Here is a 23234-nt window from a genome sequence, read left to right on the forward strand (position 1 = left end):
GAAGTGCCAGAATTCAGAAACCTCAGATGCTCGCAGAATGATATTGAGCTCAAAGAGACATCATCAGATTATCCAGACAATCGTAGCCTTTTCTGAGATTATGATGTGCTACATGAAGCCCCTTAAAAAAGGTTAATAGGGTCAATTTCTCTCTCTCTCTCTTCTTTTTTTTTATAATAAAAGCGCACAAATAATGGTCTTGCTTATAATTGCAAAGCTTCATTAGATATCCAATTTACAGTAATAACCATTGCAGTTGACGGCCTAATGGCAACTCATAAAATCCATTTCAAAAAAATTTTGTAGCAATGAACAGTGTAAGGACCGAAAATTGCATTAAGTGTGAGTTTGCATGATCCACGCATGCATCTGAGAGTTTCTTAGCAAACGTAAAAAGATTATATTACTATACCAAATCTAACAACCCAAATGGAAGTAACAAAGAAAAGCTTTCATCGTAAGAAGCATTGCAGGGATAATTACATTCATCACAAAATACACAAATCATCCAGGTCCTATGTCAGATGTCGCAACGTAACAGAAATGTTATTTATAAACCTAACTGCATGCTACAAAGATCATTCCGAATCCACAAAAAACTCAGCAACAGAGGCAGGAACCGAGTTATAACAGGATGGCAAAGTTCAATGGGTTTTTCTACTGCCAAGAAAAGGGAAGAGCTTGAGAGGTTGAGGGCCCTTCTCCCCCAACATGAAATATACTCTGGCAGTGAAGTTCAGCCTCACCAGCATCAGAAACCAAAACAGTACCTATGTGCTCATCCTCGATCCCTGAACAAGAGAAGCCCGCCGGTGAAACACTGCTTGAAGCTTGGGAACCAGGGTACCGTCCGAGGCCACTGTACTGAATAGTTGAAACCAAAGGCTGACCCATTGGTATCCTATCATCTGAAACCATTTGGCCCACATTGATACCTGAAGCTTGAGTTGGTGATGACAGAAGAGAGAGAGCACAATCAGAGTCAAGAACTTGGGTTAATCCATCAGAGAAGAATTTATTGCCGCAACTTTCAGCCAAAGAACTGGTTCTGAGCAGTGGTTGACAAACAGAAGGCTTCAGCGTCGCTCTACTGCCGAAGGCAGCATCAGCGTCCTGCAAGAAGGGGAACTGCTTCCCTTCTCTGAAGCTGCAGGAAAACGAGCCGACATGGTGCTGCCTATCCATGAAATGCAGGGGAGGGTGATGGGCATACAGTGCATCTTCCTCAGATTTAGCAATCCCAGCCCAGGTGGTCTCTGGTGTAGCAGTCGGGAATATTTGTGGATATGTTGAGAGCCTGGTCCCTGCAAACAAGTAGAGAGTTTAGGCTTAAAGAAACTAATACGTATCCCACAATACCATTGCGAAATTAGGCAGAGGAAAGGATTTGTGGACAAAATAGCATGTTTTAGTGATGTAAGAACTCGTAGAGTTTGTTTACAATCTAGTATGGTTACTTGTCATGTGTCCCTCTTTCGCATATAGCATGTTGAAGCTATATGATTCGCATATTTAGGCACTGGTGGCACCAAGTGTAAAATTCAACACTCCTGAAATTTGCAAGGTGACCACATTTTGATTTGTGAGCATGTTTTGAGTCTTGTAAACATGCAACAATGGCTCCAGATCTAAAGATATTTGAAAGTGCTTATTTCAAATGGAATCAAATTGTTGATGCACAGGAAGTACAAGAAGAAGCACATGAAATCTATAAAATATAACTCATAAACGAAGATCAGCTCAAAAACATATCATAGATAGTTCACTGCCACAAAAAAAGAAAGAAAAAGAATATCCACCAAAATATGAATCTATATGCATAACTAGATTCCTGGGGTTTGGTATGTTTTGTGTTCTAAGACATGTTCTAGTATAGGTCAGAACCTAGAGGCTAAACAAGAATAAGTTAACAGATTCTTGAATTTGTATGCATGGGATTCTATAATTCTTTCTGCTAAAATGGATTCTTAAGTTAGATGGATCCAACAAGTATCAGCATTAGTTGGTGTTGATGCAAGTAAATAACATACATCAATTTGGTAAATCAGAGTAAATGTGGGGAAATGAAGGTAAGGATTCTTAAATTTTTTGTGATTAAATCCAGAGTCATATAATCCCTTCCTATGTGGATTATTTATTTAGATAAATTCTACACGTGTTGGTAGCAGACTGGGAGTAGAAGCATCCAACATTAGCAACTCAGGTAGTAGAGAGATCCAGATGACATCTGATTCTGAATCAAAAGAGGGATGCCGAATCATGAAAAGAGAAGATGGCTTGATTCCTTACCATGGTGGTTTGAGAACACGCTCCCAGAATTTATAGATTCTGGCTGAGGCTTCCTTCGGCGTCTGTTGTGTCCATCAAGGCGTTTCCTACAGCTTCGTTTTACCTCATCAAACTCCGCCAACAAGTGAAATCTGTGGGAACACAAATTCATGCTATAAGCGCATTAAATTTCTTGACAATAAAAGAAAAAATCCAACAAACATGAGTCGACTTTGGCAGAATATCAAGCATGCAAGTCCAAGGAAGGAGTTATCTGCTTTTGAACATGTCGGAGGAGCTACTCTTTGACAATGTGTTCCCAGAGACAAGTTCTACTTGGAAAATGAATACCAAGAAGAGCTTCCTTGGCTCTCTTTCATGAAGTATGATGCATACAGACAAGGGCTACCAACATCAAACAAGTTATCAGCTTTTATATCTTCTGTAAGTATAAAGTGATCATAAATGAGTCTACACTTACAAATTTGTTCAAGACTAGCATTCAGCAAGATGGCGTCAGAATCACAATAAAATATAAAGTTTTAGAAGTACACTTTCTTTATACAAAAGGTGAACATTTTAATTAGGAGTCAAGCCATCATACAGATAATTCAAAACTAGATTACTGGATTAACTTAATGATTATTCATGAGAATATTTAATATAGTATTAGTATAATAACTATGAAAATTTGCGCCTTCATGAACAAATATTTCTTTACTATTGGCACAATACTTGCTTTTGACCTCACATCACATCACATGACACACACACACACACACACAGAGCAAGTAATAAAAAATAACTTTGTGAATTTGTAACTACCTAATGCTCAGTATATGTGACCTTCAACAGTGAGAACGAGATCAACTCCAAACCAAGAAAAGAAACAGAAGGAAATGTATAACAATTCATATGTACACTTTTGATCATGGTACTCTCCCAGTATCACAAATTCTGTGGTCCCCCGGACATATGCTAACACATATTCACCAGAGAAGACGACCAGGAACATATATTTAGTCAATAAAATGCATCAGAACTTACTGTGTAAAACCATAGCCAATAATCTTTCTGATTGCATGCAAGTGCTGGATTTTAAGGGAAGTGCTCTGTCAAGAAGGTGATTCTGAAAACTACTATTCCCTAAATTCTCCAGTGAAACTGGTAATAACGTATGGGCTACCAACTGATGTAGTTTCGAATCCTGCTGCTACATCTTCAAAATTCATTTGTCTATTGATATGGTTATAGGTTCTGCGGTATTCCATCGTAAAAAAATACATAGTTGAAAGAATTTTATTAAAAGAATGGACTTAGTACCATCAAATATTGGCACAAACCCATTACTTTTCGTTCTCTGCTAGATCGAAATCCATTTTACGACAACTCTATAAACTGTTGCAAGAATTGACAAAACACTACTTCAGATTCTTGTCCTTATCATAGAATGAAAGCTTATTCATTTTTTTAACCCTAAGAAGCCCATTTTACATAAATTATTTGATACTCCAAAAAATAGGAATGATGCAATATGTTCAGCTCGCTGACGGATTATCTTTGTTTACTAGCTTTGTATTTCAAGAAAGTTGTCAAGTCTACAATTAGAAAAATAATAAGCCAAAATAGACAATGGCAAACTGAAACACAATCATGGTCAGAGGTTGCAACATGCTAAGGAAACATGCTGTCAGTCACCTAATTTCAGCTGAGTCATGAACCTTTAAGTATTCATTATGCCTTTGGTACAAGATATACAACCTTCTACATTGCACAATGGATATCATAAGCTTATACAACCCAGAGCTCTTGAAATGGATATCATAAGCTTACCCAAATAACATCCTCTAACTAGCCATTTTGGATGAGGTCTTGGGTCGTTTCAAATCATATCAGAGCAAACCCAGTCCATGGCCCATGTAGACTTGGGGACACTACAGCATAGGCCTATTTGGCCTGACCACTAGCTGATTGTGATGTTTATGATTGGATTTGAATAGATTTAGATCCTTAATTTGGCAAGGACGTTAGGACTTAAACAAAAGGATTATATGAGGAACCATGTGGATGTGTTTTTAGTCTCATATCAGTTGCTTCGATCTATTCCTTCTACCAACCATCCGACTTCATAGGCCTTGTATTGTGGTTGATCACGACTAAATCTTGATTTTTCGGACTACTAATCAACATTGTGGCCAAATTCTGCCTCTTTAGCCTCTACCTCTACACTCAAGTGGGATTTATCATAGCCGAACTCTATCCAGCCCAGCAAGGGTCGCATGACTTTTAACTGCTTTTACTCTATCTAACTTGTCCATGTGACGCTTACTCACGGACCCCAGCTAAGTTGTTGAGATAGGGTGTAAACATATAGTTATTTTTCCTATACCCTATATAAATTATTTTCTTAATATGGATTCTTCAATGGAAAAAAGCAATCTATGGAAATCACTAATGAATAAACAAAGCTTGGACTTTTCTCTCCTGGCTTGAAGTCCTTAACCATATGAACAAGTCTTAAAATGCCAAAAATGAAAATTAAAGGTGCATGTTGAACATAAGAGGAAGGAATTGGATCATGTTTGGTTGTCTATAAGTGGGCACCCAGTCTCCTGGAATAGGCAAGAAGTTACTTTGAGCATTTGGTTGTCATTAATGACTTAAAAAAGTGCCCACAATGATAGATATTGGACTTGGGAGTGCTTGAAGTTACTTCAACTGGTAGCAAATCACTTTGGCAAAGTGGATTCCCACTCAGCCCACTTACAACAAACCAAACAGACCCTAGATCCACACTGTTATAGCGTAGATATTGGATGGATGTGAAAGAGATGCAATGAGATGGCTAAAATCCCACTTGATGGGTTGGAATTTCTTTGAGTTTGTATTGAATATATATAGCAGGTACAAGAGTGATTATAGGAGAGAAATAAGAAAAAATTACAGCAGCAATTCAAATTCAAAATTTGAATTTGTATTTGAATAGAGAGAAAGTAGGAAAAAAATAATAAGAAGATTACAACAATAATTTGAATTCAAAAATTGAATTTGAATGGAGAGAATTTAAGGTATGTTATTATCCCCCTCAAGCTGAGCATTCGATTGAATGTGAAGCTTGGACAGTAAAAACTGAACGCGATTGGAGTGAAGACCTTGGGTGAAGATGTCAGCGACTTGGTCTGCAGAAGAGATGAATTTGACATCCAAAAGCTTAGGACCTACCAATTCAATTTAACAACATAGTGATAGTCGATCTCGATATATTTAGTTCTTGCATGGAAAATTGGATTGAAGGTGAGATAGATGGAAACAATGTTGTCACACCATATTAAAGGAACAAAATGGAGAGGAATATGCAATTTACTCATGAGAGAACATAACCATTGTAGTTCAGCAGCAGTTTGGGCAAGGCATCAATACTCCGCTTTAGTAGATGATCGAGCAACTGTTGTTTGCTTTTTAGCACTCCAAAAAATAGAGTTAGGTTTGAGAAAAACACAAAAACTACTTGTAGAGCATCTATCAATAGGGTTGTCGGCCCATCCAAGTAAGCTACGAGATTTGATGGGCTTGGCCGTAACTAAAGCCCAAAAGTGATGGTGCTTTTGAGAAATCAAAGTATGCATTTGACTGCTACCATATGAGCCTCCGTTGGATGTTGTAAAAATTGATAGACCTGATTGACTGAGAAAGCAATGTCTGATCGTGTTAAGATTACATAATGGAGGGCTCCAACAATAGTCCGATAAAATGAAGGATCATCAAGAGGAGGGCCATCCATGTGGCCTAGCTTTTCAATAGAGCAAGGACTTGAACATGGTTTGCATCCAAGCATGTTGGTGTGTTGTAACAAGTCCAGGATGTATTTGGATTGATATAGAAAAATTCTATCACTCGACCGATCCACTTGGATGCCAAGAAAATATGACAATGAGCCCATATCCTTCATCTTAAATGAATTAGCAAGTTCAGCAATGAGCTTGCGAACAACAATATTATTATTGCCAGTGAGAATGATATTATCAACGTAAAAAAAAGATATAATGTAATGTTGTCATAATTATATATAAATAGTGAAGGATATGATTGTGAAATAATGAACCCCAACTCCACAAGTTTTGAGCCAAACTTTCGGTACCAAGCACGAGGAGCTTGCCCGAGTCCGTAAATTGATTTGCGCATCTAACAAACATGAGTGGGTTTTGATGGATCAATATAACTAGGAGGTTGAGACATAAATACTATTTCTTGAAGGTCACCATGTAAAAAGGCACACTCTACATCAAGTTGATAAACTGGCCAATTATGAGTCAAAGCTATTGTGAGAATAATGCTGATTGTAGTATACTAAACCACAGAACTAAATGCCTCTATAAAATCAACTCCAGGTTGTTGGTGAAAGCCTTTGGCAACCAAGAGAGCTTTGTATTTGTTGATGGATCCATCTGAGTTGCGTTTAAGTTGAAACACCCACTTGCAGCCGACAACGTTCATGTTGGGCTGAAAAGGAACAAGAGTCCATGTTTGCTGATTCTAAACAGATGTAAATTCAAGATTCATAGCACATCTCCACTCCGGACTTTTTAAGGCTCGTGTATAACATGTTGGTTTAATAGGATAAGACATAGTAAGGGCAATTGAGAGAGGGTGGCCTGTATTGTATACTATTTTGCACTTGGAGAAACCAGATTGAGATCGAGTGGTCATGTGATGGGTGCGTTATAGTGCATTTATTGGTTGGTATGGAAGGGAAGTTTGTTCTTGGGGGTGGAGGTGGTGGTAGAGAAAATTCGAGGAAGGGAAGGTGAGAGGTATTCTTGTATTGAAGTGGTTGGATGAATTCAATTGGGATGCTTGTATTGTCATGTGGTGTAGTGGTTGAATTGGATGCTGTTGCCATGAAAGAATCCTGAGATTGGCATAATGTACCTATAGAGTGATCTAAGAATGTATAGTTATTAGTAATCCAAATAGTGTCGATAGGAGTAGGGAGCTAAGGTAACCACATAGAAAGGGAGTCAAGAGCAGAAGTGGGATTGTGAGAGGCTGACTGAGATGGTGATATGGTTGAAAAGGGAAGACATGGTCATAAAAGGTGACATGACGTGATATATATATATTTTTTCTTTTACTAAATCAAGGCATCTATATCCTTTGTGAATAGTGCTATATCTTAAGAAACAACATTTAGCGGATTGATATTCTAGTTTATTAGACTTGTATGGTCGAAGCCCAAAAAAACAAAAATAATAGGCATTTGATTTATTAAATATACATTATCCAAATATATAAAGGGACATGACACCCAAAGGTCTAGTTATTGTCTTCCTCCTAGGCTTATGATTACACCTCTTTATACCTCTCTCTAATTGTTGCTACCCGATTTACAATCAACATCTACTAAAGAGATGCTGGTCTAACCAAATAGTCTTAGGGTTTTCTTAAGCTTTCATTTTGTTTATGCAATCATTATTCCCATCAAGAGTTAAAACAGTATGGGAGGATTCTAAGTTTCCTAAATGACAAAAGGCTACGGTTAAGGTGCATTTTGTTCTTCGATGTACTAAGGCATGAGAGCTTGCCTTCTCCAATTACTATTCATAGGAAGTATTTTTTATTTGTTGATGGTTCAGTTATGCAACACAAAGCTCAGATGGTGGTGAGATATTTTACTTAAGGGCATGGCATAGGTTATTAAAAAGGTTAATAATGGTAAACAAGATTTTTATTCAAATACTAAATATTATGGTTGTGTCTATTCAGTAGTCCCTCTTCTATATGAAATGAAAAGCCTCTTTCACAAGGATCTATATGTGATCTACATGCCCTAGCCTTTGTTATTCTCTAAAGATTTGAAAATTGATTCTGATCAGGACCATCTCCTTCTCAATGCCTTCTAATTAGAGCAAGAATTTTAAATTTTTATTACGAACCTAATCTTGTAGTAGAATATGAGTTTACCCTGCAAATCCCACCTTTCCTTCACAACTTTTGAAGAAAAGAGAGAAGAATGGCATCCTGTGGCCTACTTTCTTTATGGTCAAAGGACGACCCAAACCACAATGACTTCAATTCATGGTGGTTTAGGCCGTTTCGCACCAGTTCCTGAATTAAAAGGCTAAACCAACCTGGTTTTGCACCATATCAGGTCGGTATGCCCCAAACTGGGCGGTTCGAGTTGGTTTGGTAGAGCATAATTTGAACACGTTTTTTAAAAAAATTTTGCGTGTTCATCGCACTGTAGCTATGAGATTTGTATTAAAAAAAAAAAAAAAACCTGATTGGGATGTAGCAACCAATATAAGCAAAATTCGATTTTATTCATGAAACTCTCCTTTGTTAGTAGGAAGGTGCAACCACACCTGTTTCATTTACTAGGTGCAAGGGAAACGAGCCATTGGTCCTAGAGAAGCTGGATTAAGAGAGGAAGTACTTTACACAAGCTTGCAAGACTATCATAATGGAAAAACAAGGGAATGTTGGTCAAAGTATAGGTCAAAAAAAAGGACAGTTTTTTTTTTTTTTTTGTTCGGGAGGTGGGTGGTTGGGGGGTTGGATATTTGGTCGATTCTACCCATAGATGTCAGCTAAAAGGGAGTAAATATTTCTTGCTAAACAATCCTATGTTTCAGCAAATATTTTGGTAACAGAACACACCTCATCAGCGTCAAGTGTCATGAAGTGGCAATGGCATTATGACTTCACTACTTCAAACATTGATTTGCTAGTGCACACACATCCAATGTCTAATCTCCAACAAAAATGAAGTAGAAAATTTATGAGGTTCAGATAAGGAAAAAGATACAAAACCAAAATGCAATGTGCTAGAGATAGGGACCAAATCAAGGTCAGATGGTTATAGAAATTGATGGAAAACAAGTTGGGCAAAAATAGTGTGACGAAGGATATGGCTTTGAAAACTGGGATCCACAAATCTGATCCTGTATAGCTGGCTTAAGGCTAGTCAGTTATGTTTTGTAATATTATGGAGGGTGAACAAGAGAGGACGAGATAGCAAATATTAGTGCAAAATTCATGTTTCTCTAAAAGGTGAAGCAGTTTGCATTGAGGAAAAAACATGACTAAACTAATTTTCAAGAAGATGTCCAAGATGAAGATCCTGTTAGATTTGAAGAAGAATGGAAAATTAATTGATGAGAAAACAAATAAAAATATGTAATATGAAAGGGGTAAATTAAACTTCTCTCTCATCATAATTGGAGAAGAAAGATTACTGAAAATCCAATAACCTTCTGTCATTTTGTTGAGAAGAGCCAAATAGCAGATAGCACAAGATGCAGAGAATACAGCATGAAGACTCAGGAAGACAGCACTGCATTTGGAAGGGAATGCAAATAAAAAAGTAAAGGAATATATGTTCTACAAATTAGAAAATAGATGTACATACACGCAAATAAAAGGCAAGTTCACTGCATCCTATGAATCACAACATAGAGATACAAGGGAAAGACAAATTTCATTCTTCTGAGGCAGATAGAACAACCTGACCACAAGCAAGAAAAGATAAAAGAAAAGAAGATCTAATGGAGATATGTTGTTGAATAAAGAGCTGGAATTTAGGTTCACAAAAGAACAAACAAACAGCAGGAAACAAACTAAAGGAAAGACTAGAAAAGAGGGGACAAGGGAAAGGACAGGACTGTTAAATTTTTGACCCACAAAGGGACCAGTTACTATTGTTAAGCATTGGGCGAATATTTCTTACAGCTAAATTAGATAAACAGTAGTTATCAAGGTGGGGCCATAAAGCCTTCCACTTTGCAACAAGTAAACAACAGATCCGCAAAATAATTGAGAATAACTAGAGATCATTAGCAGAAACAAAAGATTGAGGCACTAGAAGCCTAGCTGTTCCTCAGTTATGAATTCCTCAAATTGGCTCGTCAAAATAAATGTTCGGGCATTTTTTTTGAGTGTAAAAATTAATGTTCATATAAAATGCAGACAAATCACCAGTAAGTTTTTTACCGGCATGATTACATACTGAAACCAAAATTGCATATGATATGACTCAAATAGCCTAAATAATTTTAGAAGAAAAGTTAATCGAGTAGAGTTGCTAAAGATACAGATTACAGACTCAAATATAGCAAAATTAAAGATTCTAGTGTTCTAGAGATATTTGCAATTTTCAAAAGCAAAGGACCTCCAACACTTATTTCATTCATCAAACAAAAGTATCGAACTCAGATCGCCAGCGAACAATTTCATACTTAAATATTGCATTACAGATCATGGTGACCTGGTTAACAAAAAAAAAAAGGGAAGAAGTAACTCAAGAAGGCTTATGCCTGGTTAAATAGCATAGAAAGCCAAATTACAAATGCCATAAAGAATTAAAGATTTGACAGAATAACAGAAAGCAAGAACATTTTCACCAGTTTGGTTATTTTGACAAGCTAAGACTAGCAAAAGAGATAGCTGCAGTAAATTACGAGACAATCCCAAAGTGCAACAGCTCACAGAACTACTTTTTCCTGTCTGAAGTACTAGCAAGATTCTATTAAAGCATAATAAAGCTAGAAAAATAATGATCAATGCCTCTCAGAAATGAATGGAATTATGTACAAATAGAGAACTAGCAATTTACCATTCAATTGAGTCCTGTTGCATTACCTGCTGCACTGCTGGCAGAAGCGCTGCTCTTGACCGCCTACCATCACCATTGGAGTCTTGGAGTGGACCTCGCAGACCTTGTGGCGCCTATGATAGTCCCTGCAATTACTAAGATCAGCTTTGCATCCATCAACCAAGCACGACACATTCTGCATAGCGCTGCTTGGAGCTCGAGCCCTTTTAGATGAACTGGAGGACGACGACGCCAATGTCGACACCCTGGGTTGCTCTTTCCACCTTTCTGATGGCCTGAATTCCCCCAATCCCCCAAGTTTCAGATCAACTGAACATTCTACTCCACCACTCTGGCTTCCTAGGCCACCACTCAGCCCCACTACTGAGCCTATGTTTGGTTCAGCATGTTGCGCCAGTTCTGAAAAATCCCAAGAAGAAATCTTGGAATCCCACTCCATCAAAGCAAATCCTTCTCAATTCTTTTGACACTCTCCTTGTTCTCTCTCTCTCTCTCTCTCACAGACACACACACATACAGTTTTCTTTCTTATACTTACCTTACTTTCTATCACCTTCTCTCTACTATTTATCTCCTCTTACACCCACCCACACCTCTGAGGTTTGAACCAATCCTAACTACTACCCTCGCTAGCCCTCACTAAAGCATCACATGCAACAGCTACCAAAACACCTCCCACTAAGAAAATCTCCAAAAGAAGTAAACAAGAGAATCACAACCACTAAAGCAAACCATAATCCAGAGACCTGGGCTTAACAACAAAAATTAAAGAAGTTGAAAACAAGAGCAACTGCTCCCCAGTTCAAGACCCCTTTTTTTTTTATGAGATTTATGCAATGCCTACGAAGAAAGGAAGATGACGATACTGAAAAATAAAACTAGGATAGGACTTGCAAATCCAACAGTCCATTTCAAAGAAACCTCATCCTGGTAACTTGCAAAAGTGCAAACAAAGAAATCGAATACATACTATATCAACTGCCCAGATCAAAAAGATGCCATCTTGACACAATCTTCAAGCGGTCAAGCAGCAGAAAAGTCTTGGAAAAGTAAAAGAAACAGAAAACAGGGGATGAAGGAGGAAGAGGTGAAACCAGGCCAAAAAGGTTATGAACTGAAAACTAGTTCGCACTCACAGACGACTGCAGCACCGGAAGACGAGCAGAGGACTGATCCGGAGCTTTCCAACCATTCAATTACAAACATGGATTCCATTAGAGAACATTAAATGTGAAGGGGAAAAAGTAGGACAATGCGTGCAGGTTAAGAGCATTTTCACCTTAGCACCATGACATACATTGGTTTATAGACACAGGGATGGAGATAGACATAGAGAGACTTGAGCTAGAATTATTGCAAGAATGAAGTTGGATAATGTATCAGAACTTTTTGTGTGAGAGACAGAGAGAGAGAGAGGAGAGGAGAGGAGATTTTTGGGATTGAGGATGTGAGATCTAGTACTGCAACTCCAATGAGTGAGCTATAGGTCAGTTCTGTTGCTCTTCCTTGGGCTCACTTCAACTGTGATGAGGAATGGGAAGAGAAACTTGGAAGGGAGGAGGGTGGGAGAGATGGATGGCAAGGAAAGAGACAGGGTGTGGTTGCTTTCAACTTTACAAGTGAGGAAGAAGTACAAAGCAGGAGGGAGAGGTGGAAGGCTCAGGCAGGCAGGCAGGCAGGCAGGCTTGTGAGAGGATATGCTTCACCTTTGCTGGCATGTTACTCTCTCTCTCTCTCTCTCTCTCTCTCTCTCTCTCCCTCTCTCTCTTATTGGGTTTTTTTTTTTTTTTAAGTTTTAATGCTAATTGCTTTAGAAACTACTCGAGTGCTTATAGATTTTTGACTGCGAGTCAAACATCCCTATCTAATTCGAACCCAAAATACCGCCCATGTGCCACATGCAGCGTGGGGAAATTTTTTATTATTTAAGATATCAGCCATTGTAATATAACAACCATTAATGGATTTAGATATAATGGTAATTATTTAGGTATTATCTCATTCTAATTGCTGTTAAATAGGATTGCAAACAAGTAGGATCGGATCGGAACGTGTTTGATCGCTATATGGCCTACGGATCTTGATGTTGGATCTAGATCCAATTAATAGCAGATTGTTCGAATCGGGTCAGGATTATATATAACTCGGATCCAATCTAAAATATTCGGATCCGGGTTAGTTTCGGTTTGAGTCCGATTCGGATTTGGGTCTATATTTGTTTACCAACATGATTTCATGAGCAAGATTTTGTTCTTGCTTTTGAATCAAGCTGAATTTTGACTACCACATTTTTTTTCTTTGCTAATTTGGTCAAAACTCCATGAATTAATATTTATCTAGAACCATAATCTACATCAAAAGGTTAATATATAACCTCCATAGCCGGCCTTTGTTAATATAGTGAGATTAGTCTGAGCACTTTTCTTTTAATAGGAAAAAAGAAGAAATGACTTAAAATACTTTTTTTCAGATCAATTTAGGTTAGGTCGGGTAACTAATAGGAAGGCCCAAAATAGAACCCATATAGCATACAAATTGGGTCAAGTTGGGTCAAAGTTTATGAAATCTAACTACAACAAAAAATGTGAGCACTTTTCTCTTAATAGGGGAAAAAAGAAATAATTTAAAATACTTTTTTTCGGATCAATTCGAGTTAGGTTGGGTAACTAATAGAAAGAACCACCCATATAGTGTACAATTTGGGCTGGGTTGGGTCAAAGTTTATGAAATCTAACCACAACCGAAAATGTGGTATGGGTCTAATATTTGAATATGACCCAGCCCCATCCCCATGGATCTTCAAGAATAGGTTTCGAAAGAGCTAACCAGGTCAGATTATGGGTCAACTTGGCCTATTTACAGATATACTATTAAATAATAGATATAATAACTATTGTTTATTATATTTATTATCTATGTAATCAAAAAAAAAATATTTTAAATCAAAATATATAACTCTTGTGATCTATTATTTTGTGAACAATAAGTAATTCAATTCTGCTATTATATTATCGTCAATTTATGTGCAAAAATCGGTGATTTGTTTATAATAGGATTTTATGGTGGAAAAAAAATTATAGCCATCATTTATTCTTCAAGAATTCAATGCTAGACTGAACTAAGCAAACAATGGTTATTATTTTATTAAAGCAATTGACAACGATTTCAATGGTAATTAACCTCATAAGGGGATCAAGCATTATTGAAATTTTGAGGGTTTTTTATAATTCAAGAACCTCAACGAGAGCTTTAATGATATACATTACAGTATAGGAATGATCTTAGGTTCAAATATTAGATGATGCATCCTCAAATTTAGAACTTGGATAATTATAATATAGGAGCTTGGCCCTCTAGGGTGAAGTAATATACTCCCAAACTAGACAAATTTGTGAAAGGATGGAATCAGGCTACTGATAGTAAACTAGCAACATGCATTAGATAATCAAGAAACTCCAATTTCCTAAGGTAGATAGGTTGAATCCATACTATCACTATTCGTTTGGTTTGGGTGCATATACTATCATTTTGTGGGCCGAAGCAACAATATTTTCTTTTGAAAAATATGACGGCTATTTGACACCACTTATATTTGAATCCAAAACCTCTCCTTAAGGAGAGATGAGCGCCGACTAGCTAGGCTAATAATTATTGACTCTTCTATGCAACAACTAAATGTGTGGTTATAATAATTTTCAGGCACCTTAAATATCTTACAAATATATAGTTTACTTTTCTAGATTATACCTACTTGTTGTAATGATTTGGTAAGTAGAATCTATGTTAGATAAAGATTCTATCATGAGTATAAATATGCTTATTGTAAAGCATAAGCTATGCATGTGAAAATAAGTAACAATATAAATTATGATATTGTGAATGGTCAGCTAAATTTGGTTCTGATTTTTTCAACCTTGGAACCTTGATCCCTTTCTAATCCAGGTTTTCCATTAAAATAATTTACTTTTCATACATGCAATATTACAAGCAATTCCATCTTTATTTCATGCCTACATTTCTATTTACTATGATACTATTTTTTCTAATGGTATTATAAGCCAGCAATGTTTCACGAACAAATTTTTATTAAACCGAACAAAAATTCAATTGTAAGGTTGTAATTGTGTTGAAACTTCTAAAAGGTAGGTGGTGGAAAGTTTCCATGTCATTTTCTCAGAACTAAAACCTCATGTAACATGTTCTAATCTCATTCCTCATGTATAGTTAATCATGAAGGCGGTCATTATAGCTATGACCACAATTTTTGGAATGAGAGAGTTTGATAGTGATCGTCACTGCATTATCTACTGATCATCATTAATCCTTTATTTTATTTGTGTATACTAAACGTCTAAAATTGATGGTTTGCATGTCTCTTAAAGGTTGATTTCATATTTCTAGCTGATGTATATTAGACTTCCACTATATGCAAAAAAAAATCATATGGGGTGTGCGCAAAAAGATAAAAAACAAAATGAAACATGCTTTCTATTTTACACTGGAGGGCTTCTCCTACTAATGAAGTCATCGGTCTCTTGATCAGAAAAAAATCAAATAAAAAATGTGTATAGCATTCTCTTTCTTCCGTATTTTCAAAATATATCTATATAATTTAATATATAGTTTCTAAATATAGTACTCACCAGTACACAATACATAGTTAGATAATACATACTTAACAAATTATCTAGCAGCCCAATACACACCTCCAAGCAAATTGGTATACAATTTCTAAAACATCATATTCATCAGTATACACAACATGATCAGTGATACATTTGCCGACTTTTTGGAAACCCAAAGTCTTTACTTGATCCAGGATGTGTGATGTATATGCCATTCCGAAATGATCTATTAATCTGCTAATAAGTCGTTTCATAGCAGTTCCATTTATCACTTTATTGTGAAAGACCAGATCAGCCCGTTCTGCCATAAGTACCTCTATATTCTGCTGAATAGGATTCGACAATGGGCCTGAGTCAGTGATTCGAAAACTTCCTTTCCTCAATCTCAATCTTGATTCACGCAAAAATTCAGAAATTATGATACCAGTGAAACTGGAGAGACCCGAATTCCTACGGGCACGGGCATCACCTAATCTAATTTATTATTTTAGATAGCGTAGGAATAGGCCCGGCAAAACCCCTGTATGGCTTCTTCTATTTCTCGATAAAAAGAAATATGACCAAGTACAATCTTATTTGATACACACCGAACAATGATCCAATACACATCTTTCAGCAACTGACAGACCAAAGGCCTAAAAGCTTACAACAAAAGAGCACTAATGGCCGACCCAAGCCTTTTCGGAAAGAGCCCTTCCGTCCTAAGAGGCCCTGGTGAACCGTCATAATAAGTAAACAATTCCCAAGAAGAGGAGAAAGAAGAAAGGAAAAAAAAATCACACAAATCGATGCGAGATGCCAGATTTCGATTAAATAAATTGGCATACAGTTTTCAAAATATGTTTTTACTAATACACGCTATATGGCGAGATGATACACCAAGCATATTAGTCATTTAGCAACCTAATGCACACCTCTAAGTGAATGGATACACTTTTCAAAATATTGTGTTCATCAATATCGGTACATAGTTTCTTAGTTTTGTATAATATAAAAAATTATATACATGTCGTCCTTAGATTTTATGAACTCTTAGGTGCAAAAATTTAAGAAAAAAAAGAAAAATTTGGAGAAGCAGAAAGGAACTCAAGAGGTGACGAAAGACCTTATAGATGGAATAAATAGCTTGATAAAGAAATGAATAAAGGGAAAGGCTTGAACGAGTGCGTGTAATTTTTATTATTATTATTATTTAAATTACGAAATTGAAATTGATGAGGAGAGATTCTATAGCTATTTAATTTTTAAATTTTTTATTTAAGATTGACATAAAAAAATATGAAAAAATAAAAAATTCCATCCCATGGGATCTTTTATGGTACCCGTCCTTTATGATTGTTGTTCTCCCTGTCTTTAATTGGTAGGATTATAATAGCTTAATATGTCAGATCAGAATGTCACGTCCTACTTTTGGAATAAAAAATACAGGACAATCCAAATCATTTCTTCATTAAAATTAGTCTAATCGAAGCTGTCTAATCATGATTAATCATGCAGCCTGGCAGGGTGCCAACTTTAATCCACTCCAATCACCAAGCGTGGAAGCCCCCAAATCCCAATTTCCAAGACCAAATGAGGAAAGCGTAAAATTTTCCACCAGTGGAACTAAATCGTCCCGGTATCCAAAATGTCATTAATTTAATCACCCCACTTACCCGTTTTATATTGCTAATTTGTCCTCCCATGCTCCAAGTTCCCACTTTCATCCACGTGGCAGTACCCAACCATGGAACACTCGAACGGCGGGATCTTGGTGCCCTTGACACGTGCCACAATCTGGTCCACTAGGTGGCTTCCCCGCTCGTGGCTCCCAAAAGATACCCTTGCCCTCTTTTAAGGAGTCCAGTTCAGGTGCTTCTTGGACGCCTTTTTGTTTAAACTGCTCCTGAGGAAACGTTCGCAAGTATGTGGGATTTAATGGATGATGGGCCTTCATCTCTTTTGTCTTATTGCCATCAGTTCCATGAAAATTACATGGGCTCTCAGGTGAAACTTATCTCCCTGAAAACCTCCATTATTGGCTTGTGTGCTTGGTCCAAGGATAAGCCTGCTTCTACTAGTGTATGATAAAAAAAGCTCTTGAAAGTTTGAAGTAGTATTTGTTTAAAAATATAAAAGAAAAAAAAAATCCTGTGTTCCTTTTCCCTATTGGAAAGCATGTTTGAGATGAAAGTAGAAGTATGGGACAGAGAATGCAGGTGAAAGTCAAATACGGAGGCATGGGTATAAACTACTCTTCAAGCGCTCCAAGAAACATGGGAATATCTTCACCTTTGTTTGCTATCCATGAATAGAAACCTTGACTTTTGTGCTGAGCCTATGTACGCATGCATTGCATTTGCCCAAGTTGAATGTTAGTTTTAAAAAACTAGAGGGATGAATGACTGTTCGATTCAATCTTTTTGGCATTATTTTTAGAACAAGGCACTTGTTTATTTCTATCTTTTTTTTGGCATCAATAAAAATATCTTCAGCTTATATGTTGGGTAGCAGAACAAAATAACTCGAGGAGTAAATAGGTTAACTTACTCCTATTCCTCTTTAATTCAAAATAAAGTACTTAGGGCTTGCTCCGTATCACTTTTTTTCTTTTTTGAAAGAAAATAGAAATATAAAATCCAATGCAAAAAAATTGTTTGGTTACCCTTTTTTATTTCTTTAAAGAATATTTATTATTTCTAAAAATAGTGGAAGTAAAATAATTTTTTTTTTTTAAGCGGCTAGGTTTTCATGCCTCTCTCATCCATTTTGCCCGACCTCCCTATGATCTCTGCCCACGGCAATCTCAAGTCGCCATTACTTACTCTAGAACCAACATCATCCTAAACCCTAACAGGATCGTTCAGCAAAATCTATAGGATTTGGAAAGGGTTTAGGATTTAAAATTAAAACCTGTTAGGATTTTGGATCTGTTTGAGATTTGACCCTCAAGTATCTGTTACCTGAGTCTAATTATATATAATACATATAATTTTTATAAAGTTATACAAAATATATATATACAACAGAGGGTGAGAGGATTATGGATTTAATGTTGGTATTATGGATTATGATTGTTGATTCAAGTTTAAATTGGAAGTTTAATGTATTAATGATTTTTACTTAATATTAGTTATATTAAAATCATTATGCAAAGATTCTTCTTTTTGTCCCCAGTTTTTTCTTTTTTTTGTAATTTTATGTCCAATACCCAACCTGATACAAATAACCAGATTTGAATAAAAATTAATCAGGTGGATTCAGGTACCCGATGGATTTACTATTTTTCGATGGAATAGATTGAAAATCTTTGGATAAATTTTTAATCGAATGTGGGATGGATTCAGATAGTAGAATTTTAAATGGATTTAGATACAAATAAGGCAAATTTTGCGGGTTCCCTGCCCGCCTACTTTGAATGAATAGGCTTTTTTCTAATTTTGGGTAAGTAAAAGTGTAATAAGTGGAGTAGATGGACCTTGATATGTCAAACCCTCCCTTACCCTGTAACCAAACACAGAGGGCTGTGTTGGCCATCTCTAAAAATCTTCAGGTAGGCTAAAATAAGAATAATCTTTCAGGTGGAGTAACTTCTTATCCAACTCTTTCTAATTCTTGAACCAAATGCAAGTACCCATAGGAATAATACGTGGTTACATGTTACAAATCAAAAAAAGCAATATCCATGTAAATATTCCCTTTTCTAATGAAGAATATGTTATATGAGATAGATAAAAACTTGGAAAAACCCATCTTCACAACAATTCCTGCATATTTCTAAGCATGAAAATATACTTGATGATTATCCAAATCTACAGCCTCTTGCAAATAAGCAAGAATTAAGATCGTATGAGATTCAAGTTTGTGCTTAGAGAATAAGAGTGATTATTGCCACCATGTCAGTCATGTAACAACATGATCTGAAACATCATTGCCTCTTCCACCATTTTGCTAGCAAAAAAAAAGAAGACGAAAACAAGATGACCTAAAACATTATTTGCTATCGAAGAGTATAATAGATAGTTACATGACCAACAACAATTTAAACTCCTTAACATTTAGGACCATCACAATCCTAACTATAAGCAATGTGTCTCATTTTCAAAATGGCCTTATTTTCATTATTATTTTTCTACAGAAGATACCATATGAATTAGCAATATCTAAATGTTGGGTATATAGGAAAGCATGCAGCGGAAAGAGATCTACCATACTCGAGGATTGATATGATGCATGAAAATTTTTCTCAATTAATCATGGAAGAGTAATAATATACTTTACACGGAAAGTCGGGTCTTGCAAATTGGTAGCATGAATCTCATCGCTGCACTTCCAACAGATGCTGCGGTACAATCTCCAACTCTTTGATGCCATGATGAGTCTTTCTCGAATCTACTCTATTCATCAAAAGAACCTTCAGAGGATTTCTCCAAACCCTCGCACCATCATGCACACTTAGGAGAGAATTCGGAAAATTCAAGAGAGAAAAGAGGGATTTCTTATTAATTGCATAACCTAGCTCTCCTCTACATTTTTATAGAAGAGGAAGGGGGCAAAACTTTGTGCTACCCATCTCTATCTCTTTTCTACTTTTTTTTTTTCAATGTAACAGAATGGGGCCAGCCTCCTTAAGTGAGCTTCCCACTCAACATAATTAAGTAATAGGCCAGTCCTAAAGCCGATATAAGGTCCACAGTATTTAATAACATAAACATTTTCATGGCCTAAAGTCAATTAATTATCCAATTAAACAATCAAATTACCCCTATGATCTCTCAGGGGCCAAAATGGTGAGGAACTATGCGCGCATCCAAGGATCCCGCCAAAGTGCTTACATTAAGGATTTCTAGAATAAGCCGAATCAAGTATAAAGCATGTGGGATTATGTTGCTACGCCAAGGTTTGGATATTGATCATAGGGCACTAGGTGCACAGCTAATCAGTACTCGATTAATTGGACGTATCATGTCACATCTAACCCTAACACCTAAAGTCATAAGTCACTTAGGAAAATAATGTTACGATATATACCCCTAAGATAAAGTGAGATATTATTCCTCCATGTAATAATAGCACATTGATTGCAATTTCATCCTTTTACTATAGCCAATGACTTATGCCAATCCTTGGGAAATCAATAATATGTTATATATATTTTGTATATAAAATTATTATCAAAACATTTTTGGCAAAAAAAATCAGTTAATTTATTATTGTATATTCAATCTTTGACCGAATAAGTTGTTCCCTCAATACGTACGTGTAGTGGATCCTTTATGTTGGAGTTTTCATTAAAAAAAGGATTTAAAATTTTTTATCCCATAATCTTTATTTGTTTTAAATGCTTTAAAATACTTTTTTGTGAGGCGCCTCTTTTAGGAGAGTTGTGACTCTTCGAAAGAGATCGTTGGTTTCCAAAAATATATAATGTTTCCGAAACATTACGTATCTTCAGAACCTTCGCGTCTCTTCGGTCTTCCGGATAGAGTCTATAAATAGACTCCTTCAGAATTAATCAAAAAACAATCCAATTTCTCTCTCACACACAGTGATCGTGCTCGTTAAAGAAGAATCATGTTGAGCCAAATTGTTGTACCTTAGGGACGAGATCGCCGTAGACCTGTACGTAGGGAACGAATCACATTCTTAGGGTAGTGTATATCACACGCCTCCATCCAAACAAGCTCTTTTTCATCTTTTGATTTTATTTAGTTGATTATTCCTTTATAATACTCTATAAAATACAGATATGGCAGTTTTTAGGAAAAATATTTTCAACACTTTGTTAGGCATGTCACATGATTTCGACATAAATCTAGATCACCCAAGCCATTATACACAAACTCGCAGCTTAGTATGAGTAGTCTGACTACAAAAGTGGCTCGACTCATGCTAGTTTACATAAACCTCTTAGATGGGAGGATAGTAAAGGCTATTACATGATGAGAATATTATCACTCTTGACAATATAGTCTCAGTTAGACATGTTCAAACTATGCAATCAACATGATGTGGGACACCCAAGTGTTGATGTGGTCTGCTTTCTAATAACCGAGAAAAAGGTTGCCACCATCTTAATAGGAAAGTGTCGCATTGTAAAATTCCAATGCCCCTGTAGGATTCCCCTTGAAGCATGTTTTGGAGGTGTGTCTCCTCCCACTTGAGAATCTGTGTATACATATACATATATGTACATGTAAGTATGTTGTTGTCATTGAGAACTGACTGGCCTTAAGCATCGTGGCGAGAAGCGCGACTACACTAGAGAGCTCGGTGGTCGACTGCTCTGGCGAGAAGCACGACGATGCTAGAGAGCTCGTCGGATGGTAGCACTCTGACTTGAAATAGCACAGAGCAAAGAAGTTCTCTGGCCGGAACGTATCCAGCGGAGAACCCTCCGATGCTTAAGTCAATTTGGTAATCAGGGAAAAAGAAGAGATTTTCTTTCAACCTGTTAGGGCATTCTCTTTGCTTACCTCCTTTGCCCCTTTTTTTGTATATATTCGATAGAGAAGCCTACCTACCACTAGAAAATTAAGGCATATGGGTCGACCAAAAGTGACTGACTTGAATATAGTCTGGACATCAGGTATGAATGCTTTGTACGTGGATGACGACTTGCCTGTTACATCGGTGGGATCTCGAGAAACATAGAGTCTCTCGGTTAGGATGTAGCCAACTGTAGAAAGCTCTTGATATGCAAGTTCGGCGGTATGACGCTGAGCCCGCCCAATAACTGCTCCCACTCCACCACGTGTTTGCTTCGTGGCATGTTTTAATTGGTTAGACCTTTTGGTGAGTTGTAGCCGATTTGGAGATATATCATATGTATACATATTAAAACATGTATGCATATGTCATTCCTAGTTTCCTAGTTGATATAGGCATAGTTTTATCGTGTATTAAATATTAATGGCAACATCATGGAACAAAATCAAAATCCATTCAATCTTTCTTAGAATGCATATCCTCTTATCTTATTTTGTTTGTATATGGCCCCATCAGAGAGTTTCCAATATACAAGTTAAGCCCTTGCGCTGGCAGGATTTGGGTAGTTCAGCTGGCATCTACTCCTCAGTGCATGCGCCGAAAGAGGTTAACGTGTTCGAAGGTCATAATCTCCCACTGCTAATCCTAGATCATGTTTATCACTTGGAACGTCAGAAATAATAACGAGAAGAGAAAGGTCCATGTAATAACTATGCTATTAAATGTACCCATCCTAATTCTTGTCATGTACTCTCATGTGCCTGTATCATTTATTTTATTTTATTGTTTTATCCTGTGGAACAATAAGACAAACTCCACTTAACTTGTAGGATTTTATACTACATTGAACTCAATTATAAAGCTACTAGAAAGCTTACTTCTATAAATTAATAGCTAATCATAGACAAACGGAAGCACTAGGCAATCTTACTCTTGCCCCAAGTCTGTGAGCTGCCTAATGGTTCCCTATAAAGGTAGGGTATTTTTGCTTTAACCACAAAACATACATCCGCAGGAGTCCTCACATACTTCTTCCCTCATTTAAACTCTGGCATCCTCACCAAGCTAAGGATCCAAATCCATTTAAATCACATATAAATTTAATCACAGAAACTATGATCGACATGTGGTCAGCTCTAATAGGCCCATATTATAATGTCCCCTAGTCCATACAAATTATGAGCTGAATCCATTCTACTACTATTAGTAACAATCCAAGACCTCATCCGGAAGAATAGCCATAATGAATTCTTTAGATTTCC

At 36.6% G+C, this 23234-nt stretch overlaps 1 protein-coding gene across 2 annotated transcripts; it reads right to left on the reverse strand.

Annotated features, from left to right (window-relative positions):
- Positions 1–388: 388 nt before the first annotated feature.
- Positions 389–19989, reverse strand: LOC103715860 (squamosa promoter-binding-like protein 16). 2 transcript variants are annotated; one of them, XM_039130965.1, is made up of 4 exons: positions 19760–19989; positions 10906–11004; positions 2290–2420; positions 389–1304 (listed from the first exon to the last, which is right to left on the reverse strand). In XM_039130965.1, the coding sequence occupies exons 1-4, from the start codon at positions 19855–19857 to the stop codon at positions 658–660; spliced, it is 975 nt and encodes a 324-aa protein (XP_038986893.1). In that variant the 5' UTR covers positions 19858–19989; the 3' UTR covers positions 389–657. The 2 variants fall into 2 exon arrangements, with proteins under 2 accessions (XP_038986893.1, XP_008801848.2); XM_008803626.4 differs by lacking the exon at positions 19760–19989 and having other exon boundaries at positions 10906–12609.
- Positions 19990–23234: the final 3245 nt, after the last annotated feature.

Source organism: Phoenix dactylifera, chromosome 10 (assembly GCF_009389715.1).
Source record: "Phoenix dactylifera cultivar Barhee BC4 chromosome 10, palm_55x_up_171113_PBpolish2nd_filt_p, whole genome shotgun sequence".
Classification (NCBI taxonomy): domain Eukaryota; kingdom Viridiplantae; phylum Streptophyta; class Magnoliopsida; order Arecales; family Arecaceae; genus Phoenix; species Phoenix dactylifera.